Source organism: Mesoplodon bidens (genome assembly GCF_964165515.1).
Source record: "Mesoplodon bidens genome assembly, chromosome: 7".
Classification (NCBI taxonomy): Eukaryota; Metazoa; Chordata; class Mammalia; order Artiodactyla; family Ziphiidae; genus Mesoplodon; species Mesoplodon bidens.
The window spans coordinates 12,655,130-12,681,347 of NC_138164.1; the positions used below are offsets into that span (position 1 = coordinate 12,655,130).

Consider the following 26,218-nt stretch of genomic DNA (forward strand, 5'->3'; position numbering starts at 1 on the left):
ATGGAAGCTGCAGATGCCTCCAGGAGCAATGGGGCCAGCCTGGAAGCCAGGGGTGGCCGCAGCCCACTGGGCCTCAAAGGCAGCCTGGAGAATGGGGCCAAGGCCGAAGGTAAAGAGGCCAGGATCAGCAACGGGCACGGTAGGGAAGCGGCCGAGGGCAAGAGCCTGGGTGGCTCCCTGAAGCCAGGCGAGGGAAAGGGGTCCCTCCTCTTGGGCAACAAGGGGCGGCGGCCCATCATCCAATTTGTTGAGTCTGTGGATGACAAGGGCTCCAGCTACTTCAGCATGGACTCTGGAGAAGGCAAGATGTCCCCCTATGCCAGGCTCCAGCTGGGGGCCCCCAAGAAGCCACCCATCACCTTTGCTGAGAAGGGGGAGCAGCGCAGGTCCATCTTCTCAGAGCCCTGCAAGCCCACGATGCCCATCATGGAGCCTGGGGACCTCCAGCGGAACAGCTGCCCCCGGGCCGCCTCGAGCAACCTCCTGCGCTCCAAGTCGGGCTCCGAGGAGGTCCTGTGCGACTCGTGCATCGGCAACAAGCAGAAGGCCGTCAAGTCCTGCCTGGTGTGCCAGGCCTCCTTCTGCGAGCTGCACCTCAAGCCCCACCTGGAGGGCGCCGCCTTCCGTGACCACCAGCTGCTCGAGCCCATCTGGGACTTCGAGGCCCGCAAGTGCCCCCTGCATGGCAAGACCATGGAACTCTTCTGCCAGACGGACCAGACCTGCATCTGCTACCTCTGCATGTTCCAGGAGCACAAGAACCACAGCACCGTGACCGTGGAAGAGGCCAAAGCCGAGAGGGAGGTAACAGCGGGCCCCTCCACGTTTCTCCTCCCCCAACGCGTCCTCCCACCTCTTTTTCTCCACTGGGGGTTCCCAGGGTCTGGGGCTTAAGTCTCTGCTGTCCCTTGTCCTTTCTGAAAACAGTTCTTTCCCCTCCCGCCCCCAGGCTGGGAGTCAGAGACGGTTCCCCAATCCTCTAAGGCCTCAGGAGACCAGGCATCTCCTAGATGAGCAAATGGGGGCTCAGCAAAGATGGGGGGCTTGGCCAAGGTCATAGGATAAATTCAAGTCAGGTCAGGGAATCAGCACTCAGTCCTGGGCCCTGTGTCTACCTGGGTCTTTTCCTTCTTTCTTCTTTCCTTCCTTCCCTCCCTCCCTCCCTCCCTCCCTCCTTCCTTCCTTTCTTTTCTTTTCTTTCTTTCTTTTTTCCTTAAGGGAGAGAGAATTCTTCCCACCTGAGCAGGGCTGGCTTCTGGGATGAGTCGTGGGTGAGGAGAAGGGAATTTGAGGACCACTTCAAGGCCCTTTTTTTCTAGCTTCAGAGTTGGCTTTTGCAGTCCAGTGGCTCCTTCTTGTTCTATCGGGTCCCCCACCCAGTCTCTTGACTCTCCCAGTGGCCTCCTTTATCCTTCCCTCCGCTGGGCCCCGTGTGCTCTGTGTGTGTGGTTGTATGTGGACATACCTCTGCCTGTAGGTGGACACTCTTGGTGAGGGTTGGAGTGGGGGGGGGTGTTTATTCATATGTGGATGTTTGCATATGACTGTATATGTGATACGTTAAGTATGTTTGTGTTCTGTGTACGTGATCCTGCGTGTGCTTCTGTGGGGAGGAGAGGGGGTGTGTGGAAGCCTGTGAACGTGGACACCTTACACCTGGAGAGGGTGTGCTGGACCAAAGGCTCCGCTGTGGCTGCCGCTACTGACTCCACAGATGCTGGGCTGGTGTACCCGCGGCCACACAGCTCTGTGACATGGGCGGTCTCCAGCCGGTGGTCAAGGCAGGGCACCTGACTTTCCGCACCCTGCAGAATGGGGCAGCACAGGACACCCTCTGGGCCCAGCCTTCCTAACCGGGAGTCTGTAGGTTACTCTCTCCTACCCACACCCCTGGGCAGGAGAGATGAGTCAGAGATGAGAAAAGACTCAAAGATCCTTTACAGAAGCCTCATTTGGCCCAGGAAAAAGGTGATCCCAGTTTCCCTAACTCCCTGACCCCAGTCTGGCTTCAAGCTTCAGATAGGGAGATGGAGATGGGGCAGGGGCCATGGACCCCACCTCCAGGACACCTAGGAAGTCAAAACAGAACGAGGGCCAATCATCCTCAGCCACCGCAAGCAAGAAATTGCAGAGTCCCAGGCTGTGTTTTAGGAGACCTGACTTCCAGTCCTGGTTTTTGCCTCTAACCAGCTGTGAGATGGTGGACAAGTCCCTTCCATTCTCTCAGGCTTGGTTTCCCCTCATGTGAAACTAAGGGATTGGACTAGATTGGAAGTTTTCAAAGGACCCCTGGAACCCTAGGATTCTTGGGAATGTCTTTGAGGCATCAGGGATGAGGAGGGGGGCTGATTGATGCCAAGAAATCAGGGGACTCCTGTCCCCACCCCCAGTGCAAGCAGCGCATCCTCTTATTTATCTGTAGGTTTGCCCCCAGATTTCATCTGCAACAAGGGTATGTCCACTTAAGAAAAGCCTGAGTGCCCCTGGAGGACGGGACGGTCTTGGGCAGTTTTCTCTGGTGGCACCTGGGACTCGGACTTCATGTTCTAGTACTGGGACAGGACTCAAAGACACAGTTCTCACCCTTGAAGGCTCATGACGTAGGTCAAGAGGCAGAGCTCAGACGCACACACCAGTCTGGGGAGCATCCCCCCAGTTACACAGCAGTGGCTGTAAGTAAACATCAACTTGCAGAGGGCAGAACGTCAGACTGGAGCGTCAGCAATCTCGTCACTCTGCTCCCCACCTCGCCTGGGGACTCAGGCCCAGAGAAAGGAAGAGCCCTGTCCAAGCTCAGTGTTTGAGGAAGAAGTTCCCTGAGTCCTCAACCAATGATGGGGAGCAACTTAGGGGAAGGGTTAGGGTTCCTTTGAGGGGGATGGGATTGCAGGGACTCAGGGGAAAATGTCTGATTCACTGGAGTGACTTTAGGGGTGGGAGCTTCAGACTGTATGTGTGTGTGTGTGTGTGTGTGTGTGTGCACCAGCAGTGTAGGTAGGCAGGGATGGGTGGTGCCGAGCAGCTGAGTGGACATGGAGATGGAGTGGGGCACTTTGTCCCGGTCTGGCTCTGCTGGAACGTCAGACGCGAGGGATGTTGGCACAGAGCAGTGTTAGATGGGCCGACAGATCAAAGTGGACTGGCGTGTCAATCCTGGCATCCTTTGGAGGCAGCCCCTGCAGACTCAGACATTAGGGCCCCACACAGCTTTGTGCGAGGAGCCCCGTCCAGAACCTGTTCTGCAGCCTGGTTGGTGAGGCCCAGGTGAGGTGATCGCTGACCTATCTTGGTTACTTGCACAAAAGTGTAGACAACACCCAGGGCTGCGGTGCTCATCTCTTGGGCCTCAGACCTTGCTACAGACTCCGAGCAGAGGCAGTGCTGGAGAAAGGCCCCTTGGTGTGCCAGCATGACAACCCTTCCTCTGCTGACCCAAGATCAGAAGGTCTCCCATTCCACTCCGAATGTCACAAGGGAGGTCCACAGATGTCCTGTGGCCCAACCCTCTGCCTCTGGGCATTTCCTGGGCTGGATCACACTGATGAGATGGCAGTGTACATACCCATCCTTCCCTGTGTCTCGTGGCCCTTCCTCCTGCCTATCCCTAGTGCCTTCTGCTGCATCGGGTCAGGGTGGAGGATTCCTGGCCATGGCTGCTTGCTGCAGGGCGGCCTGCCTGTCGTGGTTCCTCTTGGGCTCTGGGTTGGCAGCCTGGCAAGGCGCCGGGAGGAGTGCTCAGTCCAAGCATTGCTCTGGAGGGCGAGGTCCTAGCTCGTCAGCGTGGCTCAGATTCCGTGCGTTGGTCTTTCTCCTGACGCCATCACTTGGCTCGGTTCCTCTCTGTCACCATGGCCTGTGGCTTTGCTTCAGGTCTCATGGCCCAATTCTTCCTTGAAGGCTGAACTGCCGGGCTGCTGGGCATGGGCAGTTGCTGCTCATTGAGTTTTGGGAGCTGTGCTGGTCTGGGCTTTTGGGGCTCTTTGGGTGGACAGCCATGACCAGGGTTTGGGAAGATGAGCCAGGCAAAAGGCCTAGGGTGCCGTGGCAGGTGCTGAGACCATCCTCCCCAGAGATCCTGGGGGAAACCTTCTGCTCTGGGACAGGGTGGGTGAGAAAGGAGGTGGGATGAACTCTGTGGGTGCTGGGGAGGAAAGGACAAAATAAAAGAGGTACAGAGGCAGGAGGCAGGGAAGTAGAGTGCCAGGGAGGCAGGCAGGAGACAGCCCCGTCTTTATGGAGTACATCTATATGCCAGGCGCTAGCCTGAGCGTTTCCACGTTTACTCCTGACGACAGTCCCACGGGGTGGGAGTAACTGCATCTATTTTATAGGTGAAGAAATGGGCTCAAAGATGCCAAGAAACTTACCCAACGTTACAGCACTGGGAGGTGGCAGAGCTGGGATTCAGATTCACTGTGGCCATAGCCCAGCCTGTTTTCTCTCCACCATTTTCAATGTTGTTTTTATAGGGTTGGCAGTGGCTCCTTGGGGTCACCTGGGAGGTTCTGATTCAGGGGGTCAGGGCCTGGGATCTGCACTTTTAAGTTACCCTCAGGGATTCGAATACGTAGTCAGGTTGGAAATCAGGAATCTAGTCCAGTTTTACCAGGAAGAAACCGAGGCCTGGGAGGTGGGGTAACATGTCAAGGGCCCGATGCTGGTCTGGAGACAGTCTGGGTGATGCTCTTCCCACTCCGTCTTGCCCCTGCCTCGTCCTGACACCCAAGAAAGCAGAAGGAAGGGTGTGCCCCAGCTAAGCAGAGTAATACTGGGCTGTTTGACATCTGTGTGGAAATGGGGACATCTCTCCAGCATTTCAGATTCTTATCCATAAAATCACCATTTGTCTGAAAGTACAAATTTGGCAATTAACTGGCTCATCTGGCAAATGTCACAGCCAACGGCCTGTGTGGTTAATTCAGACCAGGGGAGGATCCCTCGGGGCCCCATCTCCTCTTCTGTGGGGGCAGCGCAGGCACGTGTCCAGGTGAGTGCTCAGGTGAGTCTGCACCTGAAGGCCCCGTCTGTCCGGCCGAGACACCAACAGCCACTGGCCACCCCTCTGCCCCCGCAAGGCCAGAAGCATTTCAAGGCTGTGTGGCTTACACAGGCCCGTCCCAGGCAACTGAGCCAGAGGCAATCGCCATGGAGGAATGTGGGAGAAGGGAACAAAGAAGGCATTTAGGGACAGGCCTGGGCAGGGTGTAGGGAGTGAGCTGGGGAGAAGGAGGAAGTCGGGAGGGAGGTGTAGACAGGGGTGGAGCTGAGGGGAGCTGAGGCCCTGTCAGGCATCAGGAGATTTAATCAGATTTCAAGAGAGGAGGGAAAGAAGGAGAAAGAGGGGCCTCAGGGGGTGATGGAGAGGGTGTGGGGAGGAGAGGAAAAGAGGCAGAATTGATGAATTGCCCCATCTGTGAGGTGGGGGAGCTTGGGCGGGAGTGAAGGGCATGGATGACGTCCTGGAAGGTACAGAGAACAGCCCAGAGGTGGAGGCCACGTGACAGAGCTGAGTCCTGTTGCTGTGTCGTGGTCTTCCCACTTCCTCGCTGGGAGAACTCAGGCAAGCTCCTCAATGTTTCTGGGCCTCGGCTTCTGCATCTGTAAAATGGGGATAACACGGCTTGCCTCCCCAGGGGGCTTTTGCAGATGAAAGGAAAAATGCGGGCACATAGTGGATGCTCAGTAAAGCAGTTAGGGTCCTTCCTTCTAAGGTTGCAGGAGAACCCAGTATTTTGGAGCCTTCCTATGTTTTATTATTTACTACATCCTGCCTTTTCTGGCTTTTGTGCGACCCTGCCAGGAGGGAAAAATTGCCAAGGGCTAAACAGATGCTGGACACATCCCCAGAGGTCTCACCCCAAAGCCTCTTCTCCTGACAGGGTGGCACTCGTCCCAGAGGTGAGAGCAGACCCTCTTAGTAGCACAGAGTTCCCAGCCCGAGGTCCCTGGTGCCCTGCAAGTCTGGCCTTGCAAGGCCCCCTCCCAGCCGATGTTGACTTCCCTGGTGCCCCAAAGAAACCAGGAGACTAGTTTCTCCTCCGCCCTGACTGATGTTTCCGCCCACTGCTGCAGACAGGGCGGCTCCGCTTTTCTCTCACCTGTTTCCAGATCGGCTGCCTCTCCCTCCGGCCCTCCCAGGTCACTGGCCAACACCTCTGGCTCTCCTCTGTGCGCCCCTGATAGCCTCCCTCTTCCCTGCCTCTCTTGCTCAGGATGGACCCCAGGGGCTGACTCCTGCTACCCTTGGCCGAGGCTCTTCACTGTTCTAGAGCCCCTGGACTCTCCCTCCTCTGTACTCAGTGCCTTCTTCCTCCCTCTTGGCCAGTGAGTCTGTGCTCTGTGGGTAAGACCTTTCCTCGCCTTAATCCCCCATGCCCCACAGCTGCCAGCTGGTCCCCCAAGCACGTCTGCTCACTCCGCTGGTTCCTCACCTTCACCTTCTCTAGGCAAACCTTCTCCCCTCGCACAGGGGGTTAGCCTGCCTGCACCACCCCCTTTATCCTACCTCCTTTCCGCTTTCCCCAATATCCTCCAATCTTCAGTTCCCCACCATCTAAGCCTCTACTTTGCATCTGCAGCCCAATGTCTTGACCTCCCTCCCCTCGCCCCTGGACGACTCACTCTGTATCCCGACTGTGTACGCACCACCCCTGGGCCCCAGCACAACGGCACACTCCATCCACAGCGCTGAACACCACCAAGACCTCAGCTGCGTGCACCTGCCCACTCCCCTCACTTACCCGTGCCTGTGGGCCTGCCCGCCACCCTGTCCTCTCCCCTCCGAGCCGGCTCCTGGTCCATGGAAGGTGCCCCACCCAGCTGTGGGGAGGGGACCACTTGTCAGCGCTTTCTCTGTGCCAGGTGCTCTCTGAGAGCCTCACTTGCCTGATCCCAGTTCATCCCACACCTGGCTGGGAGATGGCCCTCATACTACTTCCATGAAGAATGGAGTGACCGAGGCACCAAGTTTGTTAACTTGTGAAGGCCACCTGCCTAGAGGTGGTGGTAACTGGATTCAAAGCCTTGGAGCCCCAGTCCTGGGCTCTGGGTGGGCTCCCTCCTGGATCCCCCAGGCTCATTTCATGGAAGAACTGCCCTGCGCCTGAGCCCCGGCCCCCCAGGCCTGGGGGTGGGAGTGAATGCACTTTTGTTCTCTGCTTTCCTTGTTCTGGGTGCTGAGGTAGGGTGAGAAGCCCCAACGCCAGCCGCTCTATTGCTGAGCTGGTGAGGACGTCTCAGCTGCTGGGGGAGGCGGCTTCCGGCGTCCCATCCCCCTGGGGCCTTGCTTGCTGGGGGTGAGGGACTCTCCAGGGACGGGAAAGTTGCCCAGCACAGACCCACTGTCCGGCCTTTAGGCTTCTTCCTCACAGCTCAGACCCGCCTACCAGTCCCAGGCTTCCCAGGGACCTTCCAGGCCACCGGCTCTGCCAACCTCGGAGTTCCGGGCTCTTGGTTCTGCCCCCTTAGAGAGTCTCCGCTGCCCACATGGGGCCTGGGTCCCTTGGCTCTCCAACCTCCCACCACCGTGTCTATTGACAGCTGGCTTCTCCCAGCCTTTGTCTAGAGACCAGGCCACATCCTCATCTTCATCCGCGTCTACTCCTCCTCTTAAACACTTTCCATCCCTGGCGATGGCATTTTCCGTGCTGTGAGCTTTCCAGCACGTAGCTCGTGGGGCACATGCTTTCTGAGAAGAACTTAGAGTCTCTGGCCTGGGGATCCCAGGGCTGTGGGCAGAGCGGGTAGGGCTGGAATCCTGGGCTGTCTGGGGGCTCTGCAGCTCCTGCTCTAGGCCTTCCCAGCTTCTCCACCAGCTTCTCGGCCCCCTGGGCACTTTTTCAAGAAAGCCAGGACTCTCTCTCCTCCATCAATCCACTTCCCTGGGTGTCCGCACAGGGACCCACCAGCAGCCCCCTGGCCTGGGAGCGTATCCAGGAGGCGTGACGTGTGCGCCCAGCTGCTCAGGACTCCTTGCCAAGAGAGCTCACGTTCCTGGTGGTTTGTGGCTTCCACATCTTGACTCTTCTTGTGGCTCCTCAAGGAGACGGCTGGAAATGGGTGGGACTCTGTGTTCAGAACCCAGTGTAGTGGGGAGACCGGTGAGCACTCCGGGGTGTTCTCAGATGCCTTGGTCTTCCTGCCTTCAGGTGGAGATCACCCACCTGTCTTCCAAGCTGGCAGGTGCTTTGGGAGCACACGTGGGGAACCCACAGAACAAAAGAGGTGCCTCTTGGCTGAACTGGATTGACCTTGGCTTCAAGCCTCCACTTTTGTCTCTGTTGTAGCTGCTTTTCAGAGCAGGACATTCCTCCGCTGGAAGGAAACTATTATCCATACTTTCCGTATCCGTCAGAGCTCATGTCCCAGCTCATTCCTGATAGATCCTCTTCCCAACCCACCCCAGCCCCTGACAGCCCATGTTCTCTTCCTGAGCAGGGGTGCCTAGAACCTCTCCTTCTCTTCTCCCATCCACCCTCACTGCCTCACTTGCTGGCCTTTCTTTTCCCCCAGGGACCCTGAATAAAGTCCCGAACTTGCCCAAACTGCAGACGGCACTCCCTTTCTCATCAACAGGTTTCTAACTGTGCCTGCCCAGACAGAGTCCCCGCTGGCGGCCACCCAGGCTCCTGCTTGCAACACAAGCCTCACGTCATATCATAGAAACGCTGCACACTGTGACTGCCACGGGACACTCCCTGGGCTGGGCTCTGCTGAGCTGGGCTGCGTCCCCTTTCTCCCCTAAGCTGCTCCCTGATGGCCCCAGGTGCATTGAAAGGAGTGGGAACCCCGTAAATGAGCTTCCTTCCTGCTCACGTTGGGTGGAAGGCCTGGCAGAGGGTCAGCCTTATGAAGACATGGCTGGGCTGCCCAGCCCCAGAGCCCTGAGTTTACAGTGAGATGGCGTTTGACTTGTTGCTGGATCCTCGGTGACTGGCGTGGTGCCTGGCATATGCGACGGCCTGATGAGTGTTTGCCGAATGAACGGCTGAAGGGCTGAGTGGTGGACCCTGCTCGAGTTTGCCCCCTGGGTGGGCCCACTCCCGGACTCTCTGGTTCTCTTCCACCGCTTCCCCCTGACTTCTCCTCCAACCCCGGCTCCTTCCCTGCAGACAGAGCTGTCACTGCAAAAGGAGCAGCTGCAGCTCAAGATCATCGAGATCGAAGATGAAGCTGAGAAGTGGCAGAAGGAGAAGGACCACATCAAGGTAAGCAGCCCCCAGGGCTCTCCCCACCCTGTGCTGCCTGGAAGAGGCAGGCCTGTGCTCCAGCTCGAGGTCTCAGGCCCACAGTTACAACCCACACTCGTTTCTTCTGGGTTCTCTTGCCCCCTTCTAAGTGTGGGCCAGGCATCCATGTTGCCCAGCACCTAATGCTCATTTTACTTTATCCCAGCAAGTAAAGACCCTGGACCAACTTGTCCTCCAGTGTGGCTTCCAATGTCCACCGATGTCTGTTCTGCCCACCAGGCTACCCAGCCACCAAATGCATGCTATTTTCCCTTTACTTGTGTCAGTGTGGCTAGATGTATGTCTGCCATGGTTTGAATGCTTGTAAACTACAACCTGAAATCACTGACTCTTGACCCTGGCTACATAAACAGCTCATTAATTCACTTTCTGAATGATGTTTGGGTCTGGTTGAAGTTTCAATGGACACACCCTGAGTCATCTGGCAACTTCTGGGCCCATGGAGTTACCCAAGGGTGGAATGATAGGTCATGTCAACCCACCAAGGGGGAGGAGCTGCTGATAGATAAGGAAAGGTGGGCTGTTAAAAAAAAACCCTGGCCATCTCTATCAAGAGATGGCATCCCTCAATGATGACTTTGAATGAGATTCTTGGTTGAACAGGCTTGCAGGGTCAGGGCAGTAGAAATGCCCTGACTCTATGTTGGGAACCTAAAGCTGCAGCCTCTAGGGAGATTTTTAATTACTGAAACCATCCTTCCTCTCTCCCCTCACTCTGGACGCAGAGCTTCACCACCAGTGAGAAGGCCACCCTGGAGCAGAACTTCCGAGACCTGATGCGGGACCTGGAGAAGCAAAAGGAGGAAGTGAGGGCTGCACTGGAGCAACGGGAGCAGGATGCTGAAGACCAAATGGAGGTGATCGTTGATGCTCTTCATGAGAGGGCCAAGGTGCTGCAGGACGACAAGCAGACCAGGGAGCAGCTCCACAGCATCAGCGACTCAGTGCTGTTTCTGCAGGTAACAAGCAACTCCTCTGTCATTCAATCCCTCAGTCCTTCTATCCACTACCCAGACCCTCATCCAGTGTCCATCTGTCCATCCATCCACCTATCCACCGTCCATCATCCATCCATTTATCCATCCATTCGTCCCTCTAAGCTCCATTCCATCTGTCTATTTAATTTTTCCATCCAAGCCACTTCCTTACCTACTTTAAAGATGGCACACAAATACCACCTTTTCCCCACTTCAATTGATAAGTACAAATAGTGCTCCAGGCTCAGTAGGAAACAGTTCTGTGATCGATTAACGATGCCTGCACTGGGTATGGCTGTGTGTGACATATGAGTGCTGCATATTTGTTTTCCTTCATCTTGTCTGTCTGTCAATTCCTCCATCCATCCTTCCACCTGCTAGACTGTGTTGGGTACTGCACGCCCAGTACTCTATTAGGTGCTGTGGAGAATAGAAAGGCATAAGACATGGTTATTGCCCTCAAGGAGCTGCAATCTGTCTGGGAAGATAAGACACGTACAATTAGAGAACAATATAGAAGAGGGTGTAATTAAGTGATAAAGCCTATGGTTCAGGAGATAAGAGCCTGTGGAAGCTCTGGGAAGGGCAAACAGGCTGGAGACAGCTTTGTGGAGGCGGTGGAATTTGACTGGGTCTTGAAGTCCCATTAGGATTTGAGATGAAGGGATCCTCCGGTGAGAGGGAAGGGAGATGAGAAGTGCCAAAGTGTAGAGGCAGTGAGTGGGCATGAGCAGGGGGAGAAACCACCATGACTGACCCATACGCTAGTAATTCCTTGCCTTTCTTTGGTGCTTTCACGCCCAAAGACTTCACAGCTTGTGTCACACCCATAGACCCCTATGAGGTAGGCACAGTGCACCCAGTTTAAGAGATAGGAACCACGGAGTCACATGTCTCGGTGCTAGTGCCATTAGGGATATTAGCATCTAGTGGATTTTAGTTGAACCCTTTCATTTTACAGAAGAATAAGAAACAAGTGCCTAGTGGGAAAAAGTGGGACTAGTTAGTAGCAGAGCTAGATCTAGAGCCCAGCTCCTCTGCGTCCTGTGCTGAGTCTTCCAGCTGGACCATGAAGGCCCCGTGCAGAGAAAGGTCCCCATAGCTCCCAGAGACCCAGAAAGTTAATGGCTTCTTTCCTTTCCTGGTAGGAATATGGCGCCTTGATGAGCAGTTACTCCCTCCCCCCGCCCCTGCCCACCTATCATGTTCTATTGGAGGGGGAGGGCCTGGGGCAGTCGCTGGGCAACTTCAAGGACGACCTGCTGAATGTGTGCATGCGCCATGTTGAGAAGATGTGCAAGGGGGACCTGAGCCGTAACTTCATCGAGAGGAACCACATGGAGAACGGTGAGTCCCCTCTTGTGTGCAGGCCCCAAGGCCATGGATGTTTCCTCCCAGGCCAAGTCCTGCTGCCTGGTGCAGGCCGACATCGAGCCAGCTGGCCCCTCACTGTTCCCAGCCACCCATCCCACTTAAGGGTGTTTGGACTAGGATTCAGGGATGGTACCCCTCTCCCTTGAAGTTGCTGCCACAGTTATGCAGCTATTACAAGGGGCCTCCAGGGCAGGAAGCATCCCAGGCACTGGCTACACAAATGTCTTCTCTGTGGGTTGTCCATCAAACTCAGGGATTGGTTTCATTCAGCTCTGCGTCTGCTTGGCGGACCCAATCCAGCAGCTGTGTAGATGCTGCAGCTTGTAAGGGCCAGACTCCAACCTGGTGGCTTTGCTGGCTCCAGTGGACATGACCTAGAACTGCATGTGTGCTTGGAGGGAGAACTTGCCTGTCACCATGGCCGTGCTGAGCAGTGTTGAGACCAGAGGTGGACCTGGCCTGGTGGCCCGGCTGGGGATGGTTGGGCACAGCGTGTCTTGGTGACTCACCAGCTCCCCTGAAGTCAGCTTCTCTACTGAATCACTCTGTCCTCTGCAGAGGCAACTGAATCACCTCACAGCGTCCTAACATGAGAAACTGCCCCCTTAAGTGCTTTTCCACCACTCCCAGCCCAGTCCCTTTAGGGCCTGAAGCTGGACACTTTCCCCAAGCCCCACCCAGTGGCCCAGGCCTTGAGGTTGCAGCCTAACTAATGACTTCTAGCCCCAGCACCCCGAAGGCAGTGACCCTGGTCTTTGGTCTCCGAAGGGAGCATGTGATTCTTTGGGGGATGAGAAGGGGGTAATAGTGCGCAGAAAGGCTGGGACTCAGGGGGCAGCATCTGTATGTCTCGGGGATGGTGATGTCACATAGTGTCTCCGTGAGATGTGAGGGACATTCAGTCACACCTGAGGACAGATAAGCCATTTCAGCAAGACCATCATTTGGCTTCAAGTGGCACCTGGGTCCTGAAATCCTCCTAATGACCATGGCGACCATCCTGAGGGGACGGCTCACAGCGATTGGGTCCTCCCTGGACGCTGGCTTTGTGGGAACGCCTCCCTTACATTATCTTAGTCTCCCTGTGGGATGAATTGCATGTCACAGATGAGAAGGCTGAGACTTAGAGAAGAAGCTTTTCAAAGGGCACACGGCTAAGCAGGGGGCGAGCTGGGTTTCAGGCTCTGCCATTCAACGCCTCCACCCGGTGTCCTCTCATCTGAGAAGCAGCTGCTGCTGGTGGCCATGCAGAGGAGCTGGGAGTGTGATGATCATGACCCCTGGGGTACACACCTGGTATGGGAGCCCCTCCGCTGAGGTCTGGTCGGACCGATGAGAACAGCCCCGACTGGGTTGGGGTGCCCACCTCTCACCTGCAGTCCGCCCACTGTGCCGTTTCTGTCATGATAGTGCTGGCCATGACCTCTGTGCAAGTGGGGCCCTGGGCCCTGTCCAAGGTGTGCCGGGAAGCGGCTGCCAGAAGAGGATGGGTGCTACTGATGTCAGCAGCCCTGCACCTGTGCCTGGGGCCCCGGGCCTCCACGTTGGCATTTTGGCACTGCTGTGTGCTTGGGAGTGTGTCTGGCTGTAGGAGGTGGGGCATGGGTGGCCAGTGAGTCAGACCTTGGAGTGACCATCTTCTCTCCCTTGATTGCAGTCTGCCCACCAGACAGAGCAGGGACTCAATCCCCACCATCAAAGGTGTGGGGTCTGAGACGCACCAGAGCATCTTCGTCCTGGGCTTGGTGGGGACAGGATGGGGCCAACATCAAGGAGGATTTCTATTTGTCGTGAAGTGCCTACTGCGTGCCAGGCCCCTGCTTGGCACACGTGATGGAGATGAAGGATGAGCATCCTCACTCCTCCTCTTGCCCGGGAGAGAGGGAGAGGGCAGGGCAGAGGGAATGTAGGAGATGGGGAAGTAGCAGGAGAACGGACTGGGCCAGAGGGCAGCGGGGGAAAGGCAAACTTGGAGCCACAGATTTGTTTGGGTTCAAGGGGGTCTGCCGGTGGGTGTAGGGGGGAGTCAGCTAGAGTTAGCTACCCCTCCTGAGTAGCTCACTCTCCCCTGCACGGCTCCGCAGCTGGATCCCTGGCCATGGAGGCCAATGCTGGGACTTCATTCCATCTCATTCCTGGGCTGCCAGCAGCGGCTGAGACAGAGCCAGGAGACAGGGATGAAGGCTCGAGCCCCACACCTGCCCTTACGGGCCCTGTGACACGGGGCAGTGGCTTCCCTCCCCTCCTGAGCCTCAGTTTCCTTATCTGTCACCTGGGCATCTTCATATCAGCCCAAGGGTTGATGCACACATCAAACAAGAAATGAAACTCAGTAGCACCTTGTAAACTGCAAAGTGCCTTGCACACATCTTCCTCACAGGGGCCAGTCCCAGGGAGGGTGGATGGCCCACCACACAGACCCTCTCTCGCCCCCCAGGAGCTCAGGGCCGGAGGGGATGCTGGGCAGGGGGCCACCTTCTCCAAGGTTGGGGACCTCGCCTCTCCCTGGGACAGAGGGGCTATGGGCTGCCTCAGCGACACCCTCAGTGGCTCAGCTCATCCTCCCCACCTGCCCCTCTGCTGACCCGACCTCTCTGCTTCCCAGGGAATGACCATCGCTACGTGAACAACTACAGTAACAGCTACACCAGCGAGTGGAATGCTCCAGACACCGTGAAGAAGTACTCCATGTACCTCACATCCAAGGGTAAGGGAAGGGAGCAGGTCCTCCGCTGAGGGGATGGTCCAGGAGAGATGCAGCCAGGTTCCCCTGGGGAGTGACCCTCGCGGACAGGCCTGGGAAGGTCCTGGCGCCTACCTATTTCCCGGTGTAAGTAGCAGCACCTCCTCTCGCCCTCCGTCTGGCACCTGCCCCTCAGCTTCCCTGCCCTGTGCCCACCCCTCCCACCCCCGCGCCTCCAGCCCACACCCTCCTTCTCTTTCCTTCCGGAGGGGCTCCTGGCTGCTGGCCTCAGCCACTCCCATCCACCGGGCTGAGCTGGGTTTTGCTTCTGCTGAGGTTTCCGTGGTCCTGAGGGAGGGCTGGCTTCTCCAGAGCCATCCCGCTCCTCCAGGCAGGGGGCTGACGGCTTCTCTTTTAAATTCCTCACCCCCCACCCCATGCATGCCAGCCCCTCAGCCCTCCTTCCCAGGCCCTGGCGCGAGGCGCCGCCTGAGGGGTGGCAACCCAGCTGGGCGTGGGTAGAGACCAGTGCCTGGCTGTCCTTGCCCTGCTGTAGCCCGTCACATTCTTTGGCACCAGCAACAAACCACAGCGATGCCCGTGACGTAAGGGTGGTTGTGCCCCGTGGACAGAGGGGTGTGTGCATGTGCCTGTGTTGTGAGGGGCCGGGGGTCAGGACAGGAGAGGGTGTGCAGGGAAGGGGGAGAAAGGAGACGTGGGGAAGACGCCAGGGCCTGGAGCGGGGAGCCTCGAGGCCCTGGGCACTGATCCACACGCCTCAGATGCGCACACACCGACTCGGTGGGAGGGGCCCAGGGGAGATGAGCTCAGCAGAGAGGAACCTTGGCCGCCCCACCCAACTTGAAAACAACACCTGGGCTTCCCGCAAAGAAGCTGGACCTGAGTACTGGGCCCTACATTCCTGGCCGGGGCGGGTCTTGCTCCCTTCCCTCCCCCGGGGCGCTCTCCTTTGGGTCTAGTCCTGTGAGGGGGTGAGCTGCGTTAACCAGCCCCATTCCAGCATCACTGGCCCTGACCCAGACCCTTCTGGCTCCCCAGCTTCTGAGGATCAGACCCTGGGGTGGTATCAAGTCCCCCGACTGGCCCCTGCTTGGCTGGCCTGCTCTGTAGAAGGCGGAGGGGAGCGGAGCAATAATGGGGGATTGAGGAAAGAGCATGGACCCGCCCAGATGTCACCCGAGAGCCCGGGCCTGGTGACCTTGGGCCGGTCACTGCCCCCTCAGTATCCTCATCTGAGAAGAAGGAGCTTGGACTCAGCTGTTAAGAGAGCGTCCAGCTCTGTTACCGTGAGACAGGCTGTGACATCTGTAAGGAGAAGAAACAGCTTCCTCCTCTGCGACGGGAGGGAGGAAATCTGGGAGCCCCGGGCCCAAGGTAGAGGCAGGGGAGGGGCCAAGGGAGTCAGCAAGGAGATCAGGAAGCAACGCCACCAACGGATAGTGGCCTGAGTCTGGGAGCTTTGGGGCAGTGGGACTGGGCAGTGAGACTTCCGGGAGAGATTAGTTTCCAGGCTCCCTGCAAGAGGGGCCAGGGGCTCGGTAGAGAGGGTGTGGCTGTGATGGACAGAGGGCGCAGGGCGAGAGGGATGGACTGCAGGGGTGCGGGTTTAGAGAAGGACCAGCTGGTGCTCGGCCAGAACGGGAGTGGGGCTGGTTAGGCGGGAGGGCAGAAGCCGATGGAGGACTCTGACCCATGCAGACGCATGTGGGGAACGCGTTGTCTTCATCTGTGAAGTAGCGGTGCGGAGCCCGTTCTGTCTGCCTTCCTCCCAAGACTGTTGTGGAGCCTGAATGGGGGAGGGAGGGAAACACCTGTGCCATTTAGAGCTTGTCCCTGGGGAAAGCATCCCTGTAGTGGGGGAGGTATTTGTGACACAAGCTCATCAGGCCCCTCCAGGTGGCAGCCCTCATTCGGTCAAGGGCCCTACACCTCTGCCCCATGGTGGCCATGGCCTAGCTTCCTCACGGGCACCCCATTTCCCAGCCTCTGGGGTCTCAGTCACACAGGGCCTGGCTCAGGAAGGCTCTGGTGACCCTCAAAGCCCCTAATTAGGGCAACCATACATCTTAGTCTATCTAGGACTCTCCAGGTTTACACCTGGTGCCCTCAGCATAACTATTCATAGCACCCTTTCACGCTCAGGACCATTCTGATTGGAAAGGTAACTTACGTGGTCACCTTATCCTAGACCCAAGGGAGCTGTCTTGGTGGGGGAACAGGCCCTGGCACAGGCAGAGGCCACTGTCTGGGGGCAAGGAATCCTGCAGTACACCCCTCAGGTCAGAGCCACAGGCCCCCGACTGAGCCAGGTCCCCCTTTCTGCAATGACAGCCCCTCCTCGTGTGCTTCACAGGTGGGGCCAGGACGTCGTGCCAGCCGGTGTCCCCCAACCGCCTCTCCAAGGAGAAGACCTTCAACAATCTGTATGGCCCCAAAGGTAGGAGGCGGCTCAGCTGGGGGGTGGGCAGGAGGGGCTGTGGGCTGGGTCATGGGCAGGGGGTCTGGGCTCCCCACGTGAGGTGAATGTGGGGAGCTGGGGTGGGGTTGGGGACCCAGAGACGGGTGACGAGGGGTCCTAGTGGGCTTAGGGCATGTGCGCGTGTATGCGCGTGTACAGGCGTGTGTGTGCGTGTGTACGCGTGTGTGTGATGTCGTTAGGCTGAGGAAAGGCAGCCGGGCACCTCGGCATCCCTGGAAATCCCTGAGTCCATAGGATCTTCTCCCTGAAGGCTGAGTCGGGGGGAAGTGAACACCAGGGTTAGGTGTGGGGACTTCCCTCAGCAGATGTCGGGGCAGGGGACCACAGAGGACCTCTCCTGATTTGTGTACTCCTGGGTCGGAAAGTCATACAGTGGTTAAGACAAACTAGGGGAGCAGGAAACAAGAAGTCAGGCATGCTATGAAATGGACCGTCCCTGGAAACCCAGGAGGTATTGTTGCCAGGGAGGTGTGTGGGCAACTCATCCTTAAGACCCGGGAGGGGTGGGATGGGGGGTGGAGACACGGCTTCCCCAGGGAGAGCTGCTGAGCGCAGGGTCCACTCTGCCCACAGTGCTGAGGGCACCGCTGCGCCGAGGGCAGGGCCGACCCTCGATGAGCCCAGCTTCTGGGGGCTCCTACGGGGGGTGCCACATGCGGGGGCGGGGAGGGGACCAGGCCAGCTCTGCCAGAGCACCCCTCGGACACAGCACCAGGACACCTGAAGAGACGAGGAAGGGAGTCGGGGCTCGGTAGTGAGGACCAGGCCCCCGGAGATCTGGAAGGTCAGGGGCACCGTGGGCAGGGCCGTGCCCAGGCCTCTAGGTGCAGGACTGGGTTCACCACCAAGCACCGGAGACTGTGAGCTCCGTGAGGGCAGACGCTGGGTCTGCCCTGTTCCCCGCTGCGACCCCAGGGTCCAGAAGAAGGCGGGGCTCAGCAAACATTTGATGAATGAGAGGAAGAGGGCACCAATGAATGGGCGAAGGAAAGGGCAAGGCGGATGGCCCCTTGGAGCCTTGGCAGGCGTGCTCAGTGAGGGCCTTGCTGCAGAGTCTGCCCAAGATCCCTGTGGGAGGGGGTCCACGACGGGGCAGGCCACCCGCCCCAACCCCATGTGACCGCTGACCCGGCTCCACCCCGCAGGCAGCAGCAGGAGAAGATCGCCAGGGCTGGTGGGCTCCGCTGTGGAGTGAGCTCAACCAAGGGGGGAGTCCCCCACGCTCTGGGCTGCTGAGAGGGTGCGCTGCCCACAGGGGCTCTCGAAGGCCCTCGCGGTGCCCCTGCTGTCCCTGCCACACCGTCCCCACGGCCTCTTTTTGTCCACCTGCAAATGGACACTTGCAGCCTGTTCAACCTGGCAAACAGAATTTCAGGACTTGTATCAGCTGCTTCCGCCTCCAAGTTTTCGCCTGTGTTTGTATTTATTTGTTCCTTTACTCATTCACCCATCCATCAGCTGTACAGTGAGCACCTTCCAGGGAGCAGGCTGGGTGCCAGGCACTGGGTGTGATGCTGGGCCAGACGGGCATTCCACCTGCCCCCACAGAGCCCGGTGGGGGACGTGGACCATTAAACGTGCAGTTACAATGCCATACGGGGCGTGGGGCTGAGACACATGCAGACTTGGGGGAGGTGACATGGAAGCTGATACCTGAAGACCCGACACCTGAATTTGCTAAGCATGGGGGAGCAGGTGGGCTATTCTAGGCAGAGGATCTGGGCTGTGCAAAAAGCCTGGGGCAAACGAGAGCCTGGTGTGTGTCAAGAGCTCAGAGTGCAGCCTGGTTGGAGCGTTGAGTGCTGGAGGCCCACCTGCAGGCGAAGGCAGAAAGTGGAGACCGTGGGGAGGGGGGAGGGCCTCATGAAAGGGCTGAGGGCCGTGCTAAGGACTTTGTACCTTAATCTGAGGGCAGCGGGCTGTTAGGTAGGGCAAGGACCTGACAATACTTTATAGTTTAGAAGGACAGCTTGATGGCAGGAAGGATTGGCCAGAAGTGTGATGAGGGACCAGCAGTGTCCTGGCTGGAGACGTGCGGGGGCTGGAGAGATTCACAGAAATGGCCGGCCATGTCCCGGCCTCCGTCCCCCATGCCAAGCTGTCCAGGGCTGATGCCTCTTCCTTCCCCCACCAGGTAACTACACCTCCCGGGTCTGGGAATACTCCTCCCCCGTCCAGAGCTCCGATGACCTGCCTGCCGTGCAAGGCAGCTCTTCCTTCTCCCTGAAAGGTGAGCCCACCCCATCCGGAGTGCCTTGGACTCTACTCACAAGTTCTTACCTTGTAAGAATCTGAGCCCAGCCTCCACGTCTCTGCTGTCAGGAGGGCTGGGCCACCACACGCCGGTACCTCAGGATGTGCTGTGGTACAGGCCTCGGTGTCATGGAGGTGCGGACACATGACACCCTCTACAACCCCCACCCCAGACATCCCCAGGGTGCTTCCATCAGGCACCGAGTCTTCTTATTGCAGAAAGTTTATTTAACTCAGTCACCCAGTGACTCCCAGCCTTGGTTGACTCTAGAACCCTGTGACCACATAGCACCTGTCAGCATCCCATGGAGCCAGAGTCCTGCCGAGTCCCTGCTGGGAGAGGCAGATGAGATGATCTCTAAGGCGTCCCAGGTCTGATTCTGCCCCCCAGAGCTCTTTGACAAGGCTGAGCAGCCGATGCCTCCTGTCCCCTGGGGATGGGATCATCCTGAGGGGCAGGCCTGAGCCAGGCTTGAGCCAGGCCCCAGCTCACAGTGGGGCCCACGGCCCTCCCATCTCTTCTGAAAGGTGCATGGGGCAGCTCTGGTGGGCTGAGGTGGGAGCAGGCCTGTCTGCCTTCTGGCTTGGAGACATCTGGCCTGGGAGACAGGATAAGCAGGCTGGGTGGGCTCAGGCGGAGGGAGTGGGAAAGGGGCAGGCGGACCTCCAGGCAGTGGCCTCGGATGGTGGCTTTATCATCCAGCATTCCCTTCCGGGCTGGATCCCAGCCTATACCCAGGGCCGGGATTCTTGGATCTGCCAGCAAGGAGATATGACTAGAGGGTCCCAGCCTGCAGGACCCCTAGGCCTGGGGAGTTCTGGGACTTGCCTTGGCCTGTCTGGCTTCCAACAGATCATCCCTGATCTCTGGTCAAGCTTGGATTAAAGGCCACCCGGCAGGGAAGACGGCCACCCTTAGGTGTGATTTGGAGCTTTCACGCTCCCTAGCATCTCCCCGTTGGCCTGCGGTCTCCCCAGGCGAAGGCCTTGTCCTAGGAGAGCCTCTCCTCCAAAACACCAACACCGGGACACCTGTTGTCACCTTCATGCAGATCAGCTCCCCAGATCTGCTGGGAATGGCCTATATGGGGGTTCTGGGCAGGGGCTGCCTGCCTGCCTGGGAGGACTGACTCCTGCTCTGGGGCGGGGGAGGCAGGGAGTACACTCAGGCCGCCAGGGAGGACTGAGCGAGGGCTTTGAGAGCGGCCGTGCCCGTGGGACGTGTGACTCCCTCTGGGCCCTCGTGGCACCAGTGCTAATGGCTCTCTCTCCCAGCAGGCACTAGAAAAGTCCCCTATCAGTTCACCACCTTGGGACAGGCTACCACAGAGTTTTCCAAACCACTGGACAGCAGTGGGCTGTTTAAATATCATCCTGGGGCTTCCCTGGTGGCGCAGTGGTTGAGAGTCCGCCTGCCGATGCAGGGGACACGGGTTCGTGCCCCGGTCTGGGAAGATCCCACATGCCGCAGAGCGGCTAGGCCCGTGAGCCATGGCTGCTGAGCCTGCGCGTCCGGAGCCTGTGCTCTGCAAGGGGAGAGGCCACAACAGTGAGAGGCCCGCCTACCGCAAAAAAAAAAAAAAAAAAAAAAAAAAAAAAATATCATCCTGGTACCTGCCTGTTTTACATCGCCCCCACCTTCTCCCTCCCACAGCAGGGCAAATGGGACACCCTATGGGGCTCTCTGCCACTTCTAGGGAGTCCTGGTCCCTCCTCCCCAGAGCCCCCTGGAAGGGGATGCATGCCCCTCGCCCCCTGCCATCCCTAGCCCACCTGCCCCTGGATGCTGTCTGCTATACAGGCTGGTCTCCTGGACCACACCCCTGCCGCATCCCCATCCCCACCTCTCTCATGGCTGGCTTGGGATTTTCTTTCTGGGAACTGAGAAGTGAGACCTGAATTCCCCCCTCTCAACCTCCCACTCAGGACCTGAGGAACCCTCTCTTTCCAAGGCTGCCCCCATCCCCAGATGCAGGGAGACAGCCGGGTTCTCTGCTCTGTTTCCAACCCCTTGCCAACCCGGGGAAGGGCTGGCCTCGCTGGCAGCCTGGCAGTGCTACAGGTGGTTTCTGGGCCTGACCAGCTCATCCGCCTTTGAGCAGGCCAGCCTGCCCAGGGCTGCCAGCCTGCAGGGCTCCAGCCTGCCCCTGCCAAGGACAGACCCTGTTTATTTCTTGAGCTCCTCCATGTCCGGGTCACAGCCTGTTCCTTGCCAGACACCACCGCCAGTCCCTGCAGGCTGAGGGCTGACACTGAGAGCACTTTTCACAGTTCTGTGGACTGGAGCTCCTTACAGACCCGCTGGGCTGAGGGGGAGGGGTGGGGAGGTGGGCTTGGGCAGCGCTGCCCCGGACCAGCGCCTCGAGGACCCCAGGCCCAGATGGCGCCCATGTGCTCCAGGCCCCCTTGGGCTCGCTGTTTTAACCCTGGACCGCAGCCACATTGCTGCCCCTCTCTGGGCCCCAGCCTCCTGCTCGTGAAGCAGGGAAGGGGGAGCCAAACTACGCAGACAGAACACGAGGATGGGTTTTGGAGTCCAGCAAACCTGGGTTCTAATTCTGACCATTGATCATTAGCTGTGCAGCTCAGGGCAACAGAAACAGGGAAGACCTATGCGAGTCCCAGCACAGTGCCTGGCACAAGTGGAGCCAATACATGGGGAGCCTCGTCCACACAGTTGGCGGGCAGGGCGGGGTGGGGGGGGCAGTTGGGATGAGTGCCTAATGGTGGAAATCCTGGCAGGTCGTGCTCATAAAGTGGCTTCCCTGGGCTTTGGGGAGGGGAGGGGTCTGTGGAGTGAGCCTTCAGGGTGGTTGGGGGAAATCCCAGCAAGTGGTGTGATCCTGACCTGGATTTGGGGTGACACTCCCCTGCCGCTTGGCCCAGCCCACCTGGCCCGTTCCTCCTCCTTCTGTCTGCCTTGGGGCCCCCTCCCTTTGGCCTACCTCCTCAGGATTTTCCATTTGCAACCCTCCTGGCTCCTGCATGCCTCCTCAGGGTTGGCTGCACTTGGTCATGGGCTGGATGGAGCTTGGCAGTCACTTTGGAGATGGTGTCTGTGGTGCTCCGGCCCTGGGCCCCTGACCGCCAGCCCGTGCTCCCTCTGACCAGAGCCTCTTGTCTCCCCAGGCTATCCTTCCCTCCTCAGGAACCAAAGCCCCAAGGCCCAGCCCCAGACTTGGAAATCCAGCAAGCAGAATTATCTGGTGAGTGAGGAGAGCCTGCCTGGGCATGAGCATGTGCAGAATGGGCACTGAATGGGGCTCCCAGGAGCAACTGGTCAGGGCCTGTGGGAGGATGGTGACGTCTCTGAGCCATGGGATGGAGGTGGCAGTGGCCTGAATATCTGCGTACAGCAAAGGGTAGTAAAGAAAGACCCAGGGCTAATAGGCAGGGGGCCTGGGTAAAGATATACTTCTTGGGCCTCAGTTTTCTAATCTGTAAAGTGGGCAGCCCAGGATATTTTTTATGTGCAAATGCTTGTTTGCTGCCTATGCTTGTTGAATGATGGTCAAAATGCTGAGTCCAGGGGACGGGCATCCTAGAGATGAGTCTCGCTTCCCTGGGGGCCAGCTCTGACAGCAGAGAAGTCATTGGGATGATAGCGTGGGTAAGGCAGAGGCTGCAAAGTTAGGAATAGATATATTTAGGGTTCGATAGCTAATGACCCTGAGCTGGGGCATCAAAGAGCAGCACGAGAGGAAGCATGGTCTTGGGGCCCAGCCACCTGCTGACTGTGGGGTCCTGAGTGAGTCAGAGCCCTTTCTGGGGCTCTATTATGCAGTGCTGAGACGGGGTTGAACTCTAATACCTGTAGACCTGACATGCCTGAGCCCTGCCTGAGGCCTCAGCGATCAGGGGTTGTCCTTCATGTGCTGTGCCTTCATGTCCCCGCATGGGCCTTCTCCTCCAAGGCCCATGCCAGGCCCTGCTGAGGGAGTCAGCCAGCTGCCTTGGGATGGGGGTGGCATCTGCTGGGCCCAGGGGCTGGAGCCCCCGGCTCCCTTCTGTCTTTGCATTTGGAGGTCAGAGCATGGAGGGGTGATTTGCTTCAGGTCACAAAGAGTGACTGGGGCTGGTTTAGTTGGAGAGAATCTTTAATTTGCTGGCGATGGAGCTAAGTGATGGCGTGTGTAATCTGAGCCAGGCCCAGGGCCACGGCAACAGCAGGGCTGCCAAAAGCAGATATGGAGAGAAAAAGGAAGCTTTCTCTTCCTGGACTCGGCCCTTCTCCTCCCTCCCGCTACTTTTCCTCCCTCCCAGAGCCCTGATCCCAGCAGAGAAGGCTCATCATCACCTTGAGATGCCTGGCAGGGCAGGGTTCCGGGGTCCCCAGCTGGCACCCAGCACTGGGGAAATGGAGGCAGGTGCTAGTGTAGGAAGAGGCTGGCCTGGGGTCTGGCCCCGGTCCTCTCACCAGCTTGCCATGCGAGTCATTCTTCCCCTGTGCCTCAGTCTCCCCATCTGTAACATAAGGCAGATGGCCTGGATGCTTTCATAGCTCTTCCAACTTTCATGTGACCCTGAGCCAGGGAGGGAACGGGGCAGGGGATGGGGGTGCGTGTGTGCAGGGAGCACCCTGCCCAGGTGCTCTGCTTGTGCCCGCCTACCACCCTGGACTCTTGTCAAGACAGCGCCATTCACTGACCTGTGATCCATTTGATTGACCCAGCCTTCCTGTAAGAAAGGCTTCAGCCATTTCTGGGTCTATTCACTTTGCCTTACTGACTCCTTTGGGGTCCAGGCTGGCACCTGGGGATTAGGAGACCTGGTCCAGGCCCTGCTCTGCCACTGAGTAACTTTGGCTATGTCTTTCCCCGCCCTGGGTCTCCATCTCTTCCGTTGTTTAATAAGTGTTTTAACCAAGGCCTGAGCTAAGTCCCCTCAGCCCCTGCATTCCACAGGTCCCCAGTCCTGCTGTGGACCAGATGTAGGCAAGGAGCTACTGTAGATACAGGTTTCCAGGCAGGCAGGGCCAGGGCAGGGGCTGGGATCACCCTTGGTGTCTCCTGTACTGGGGTCATTGGGCTGTGAGGCGGGCCCAGGCTCTGACCCAGCTCAAGGGCAAAGCCACTTCTGGAGGCCCTCTAGGGGCCAAGGGTGCTCGCAGGGGCAAGCAGCGGCTAAAATGTGCTCTTCATTGCAGGCTGGAGGGCGATTCCTCAGGGCCCTGATGAAGTGATTGGGAAGAGAAGGGAGTGCTGATTTTGTGAAATTGCTGCGGGATGTAATACACAGGCTGGCAAGAAAGTTGTCGCCGGCTCTGTCCTGAGAGATGCTCCCTGAATCCCTATGAGGGTTCTGGGATGAGAGAGTTGGAAGGTCTGGGATGGGAGGCTCCCAGTCTGTGTTGGGCTGGGGCGGTGGTTTGCCCTCTCTGCATCCCTTCTGTCGGGGAGAATTATGCAGAGAGATCAGAGACCAAGTCTTGAGAGTCAGAAGAGGTGCGTTGACATGAGTGGGGCTGGGGGTTGAGCTCTGGAGCCGGGTTGCTGGGTCTCGAATCCCAGCTCTTCTGCTTGCCAGCTGGGTGACCTTGGGCAAGTTGCTTAGCCTCTCTGTGCCTCGGTTTGTTCATGTATAAAATGGGTATGATAAGAGTAACCCACTTAATTGGGTAGTTGTGAAAATTCAGTGAGTCCGTCTGTGGAAAGCCCTCGTCCCAGTTCTGTAGAGTAGAGAACACCGTATTAATGGGAGCTACGCTGGTGCTGGGAGGGGCTTCCTGGGCGTGGAGAGACCGGTTGACAAGGCTGAAGTTCAAGCTCACCAGTCGACTGATGGAGTGAATTCTAATTAGGATGTGAACCCAGAGACTCTGATAATACTGGGGCCCAACCCCAATCCCAGGGTAGATGGAGCTTGCGGGTTAGGCCACAGACCCCTAGAATTATTGGGGTTCAGACCACTGCTGCTTCCTGGCGGAGGTTAGGGGGTGGGCGTCCGGCTGGTAAGCTCGAGTGCCCTCCTACCTCCCTAACTACTCCTGTTTCCCCCGCAGTCGAACTACCGGACCTTCTGCGTCAACAAAGGCAACGGGATCAGGTCCGGTGAGGCCCCATGAGTGCCAGGCCGGCAGGAACGAGGCACCGCCACCCCTGCCCTCCCCGGCCGGCACTGCTGTTCCTGCTGCTCTTCTCATTTGGGTGGGAGGGGTCCTGGCCCTCCCCCCACCCCGCCCTCCCCTGCTCTCTCAGGGCCGCCTGGCCTCCCCGTCCTCCCCATCAGCCACGCCCCACCCAGGCCCCCTCCTGCTTTGTGACTAAGGATCACCATCTTTCCTGTGCTCAGAGGCCAACCCTCATGCGGGTGAGAGATAAGGCTTTTCTCCCCTAACACGCCACGTTCCCCCTTTTGGGTGGGATCCTTGGGGCCGGTAGAGGGTGCCCACACGGGACCAGCCTGCTTCCCCCGCCCAGGCCCCTGCTGTCTTCAGGCCTGTTGGCCATTTCTCTCCAAGGCCCCTTACCCTGTGATGCTGTCGGTAGGTGTCTGGCCATGACAGCGGCCCATGTCCCCCACACACGGGCCCACTTCTTCCCAGCAGCCTAGCCCCCTAGGAGAAGACTGGCCCCATGTGCCCTGCTCTGGTCCTACCTACCCAGGCTCAGCCTGGCGGGGCCTGCAGCCCTTGGCCACCACAGAGGGAAATCTCTCAGTGTCTTGGCATCACCCTGGCCGGCCTTGGGTCTCGCCACATCCACCGCGCATCTGTGGTCCCTGAGGACGGGCTCTCCTGGCTGGCAGGATGATCTTCACCAAGATATTCCTTTCTCCTACCTGCTGAGATAAGCGAGTCCCTTGATGTGATATACTCCACCCATGAAAATAGCTACTGGCCCAGCTGCTCCGAGGGAAATGTTTCGTTGGTTTCATAATTGTGTTTCTCCCTGACAATGGGAAGCGAGCAGGCTGGTGGGAGTGTGGCTGGGCTGGTAGCCGCGGGTGCTTAGTTACAATGTGCCTTACACCCTGCCCGCACCCCCACCTACTGCCCCCACTAGAGTCTCCCTCTTCCCTCTGACTACCCTCCACGTTACATGTTGTCATGGGGCCCAGGGCCTGGAGAGGCGCTCACACCAGCAGCACCAAAGTGGGGTCATCCCTCCTCTCGCCGTCCCCCTCCCAAGGGCCTGTGGGGGCTACGGGGAGAGGGGCCAGCTGTCAGGGGTGGGAGAGGGAG

At 58.3% G+C, this 26,218-nt stretch overlaps 1 protein-coding gene across 1 annotated transcript; it reads left to right on the plus strand.

Annotated features, from left to right (window-relative positions):
- On the plus strand, positions 1 to 26,218 carry TRIM29 (tripartite motif containing 29; the record flags this gene model as incomplete). The annotated part of the gene is made up of 9 exons (XM_081238716.1): positions 1 to 804; positions 9,111 to 9,206; positions 9,974 to 10,207; positions 11,374 to 11,572; positions 14,205 to 14,306; positions 16,657 to 16,740; positions 18,917 to 19,012; positions 22,165 to 22,241; positions 25,037 to 26,218. 9 exons carry the CDS (start codon positions 1 to 3, stop codon positions 25,097 to 25,099), a joined length of 1,755 nt encoding a protein of 584 aa, XP_081094842.1. The 3' UTR covers positions 25,100 to 26,218.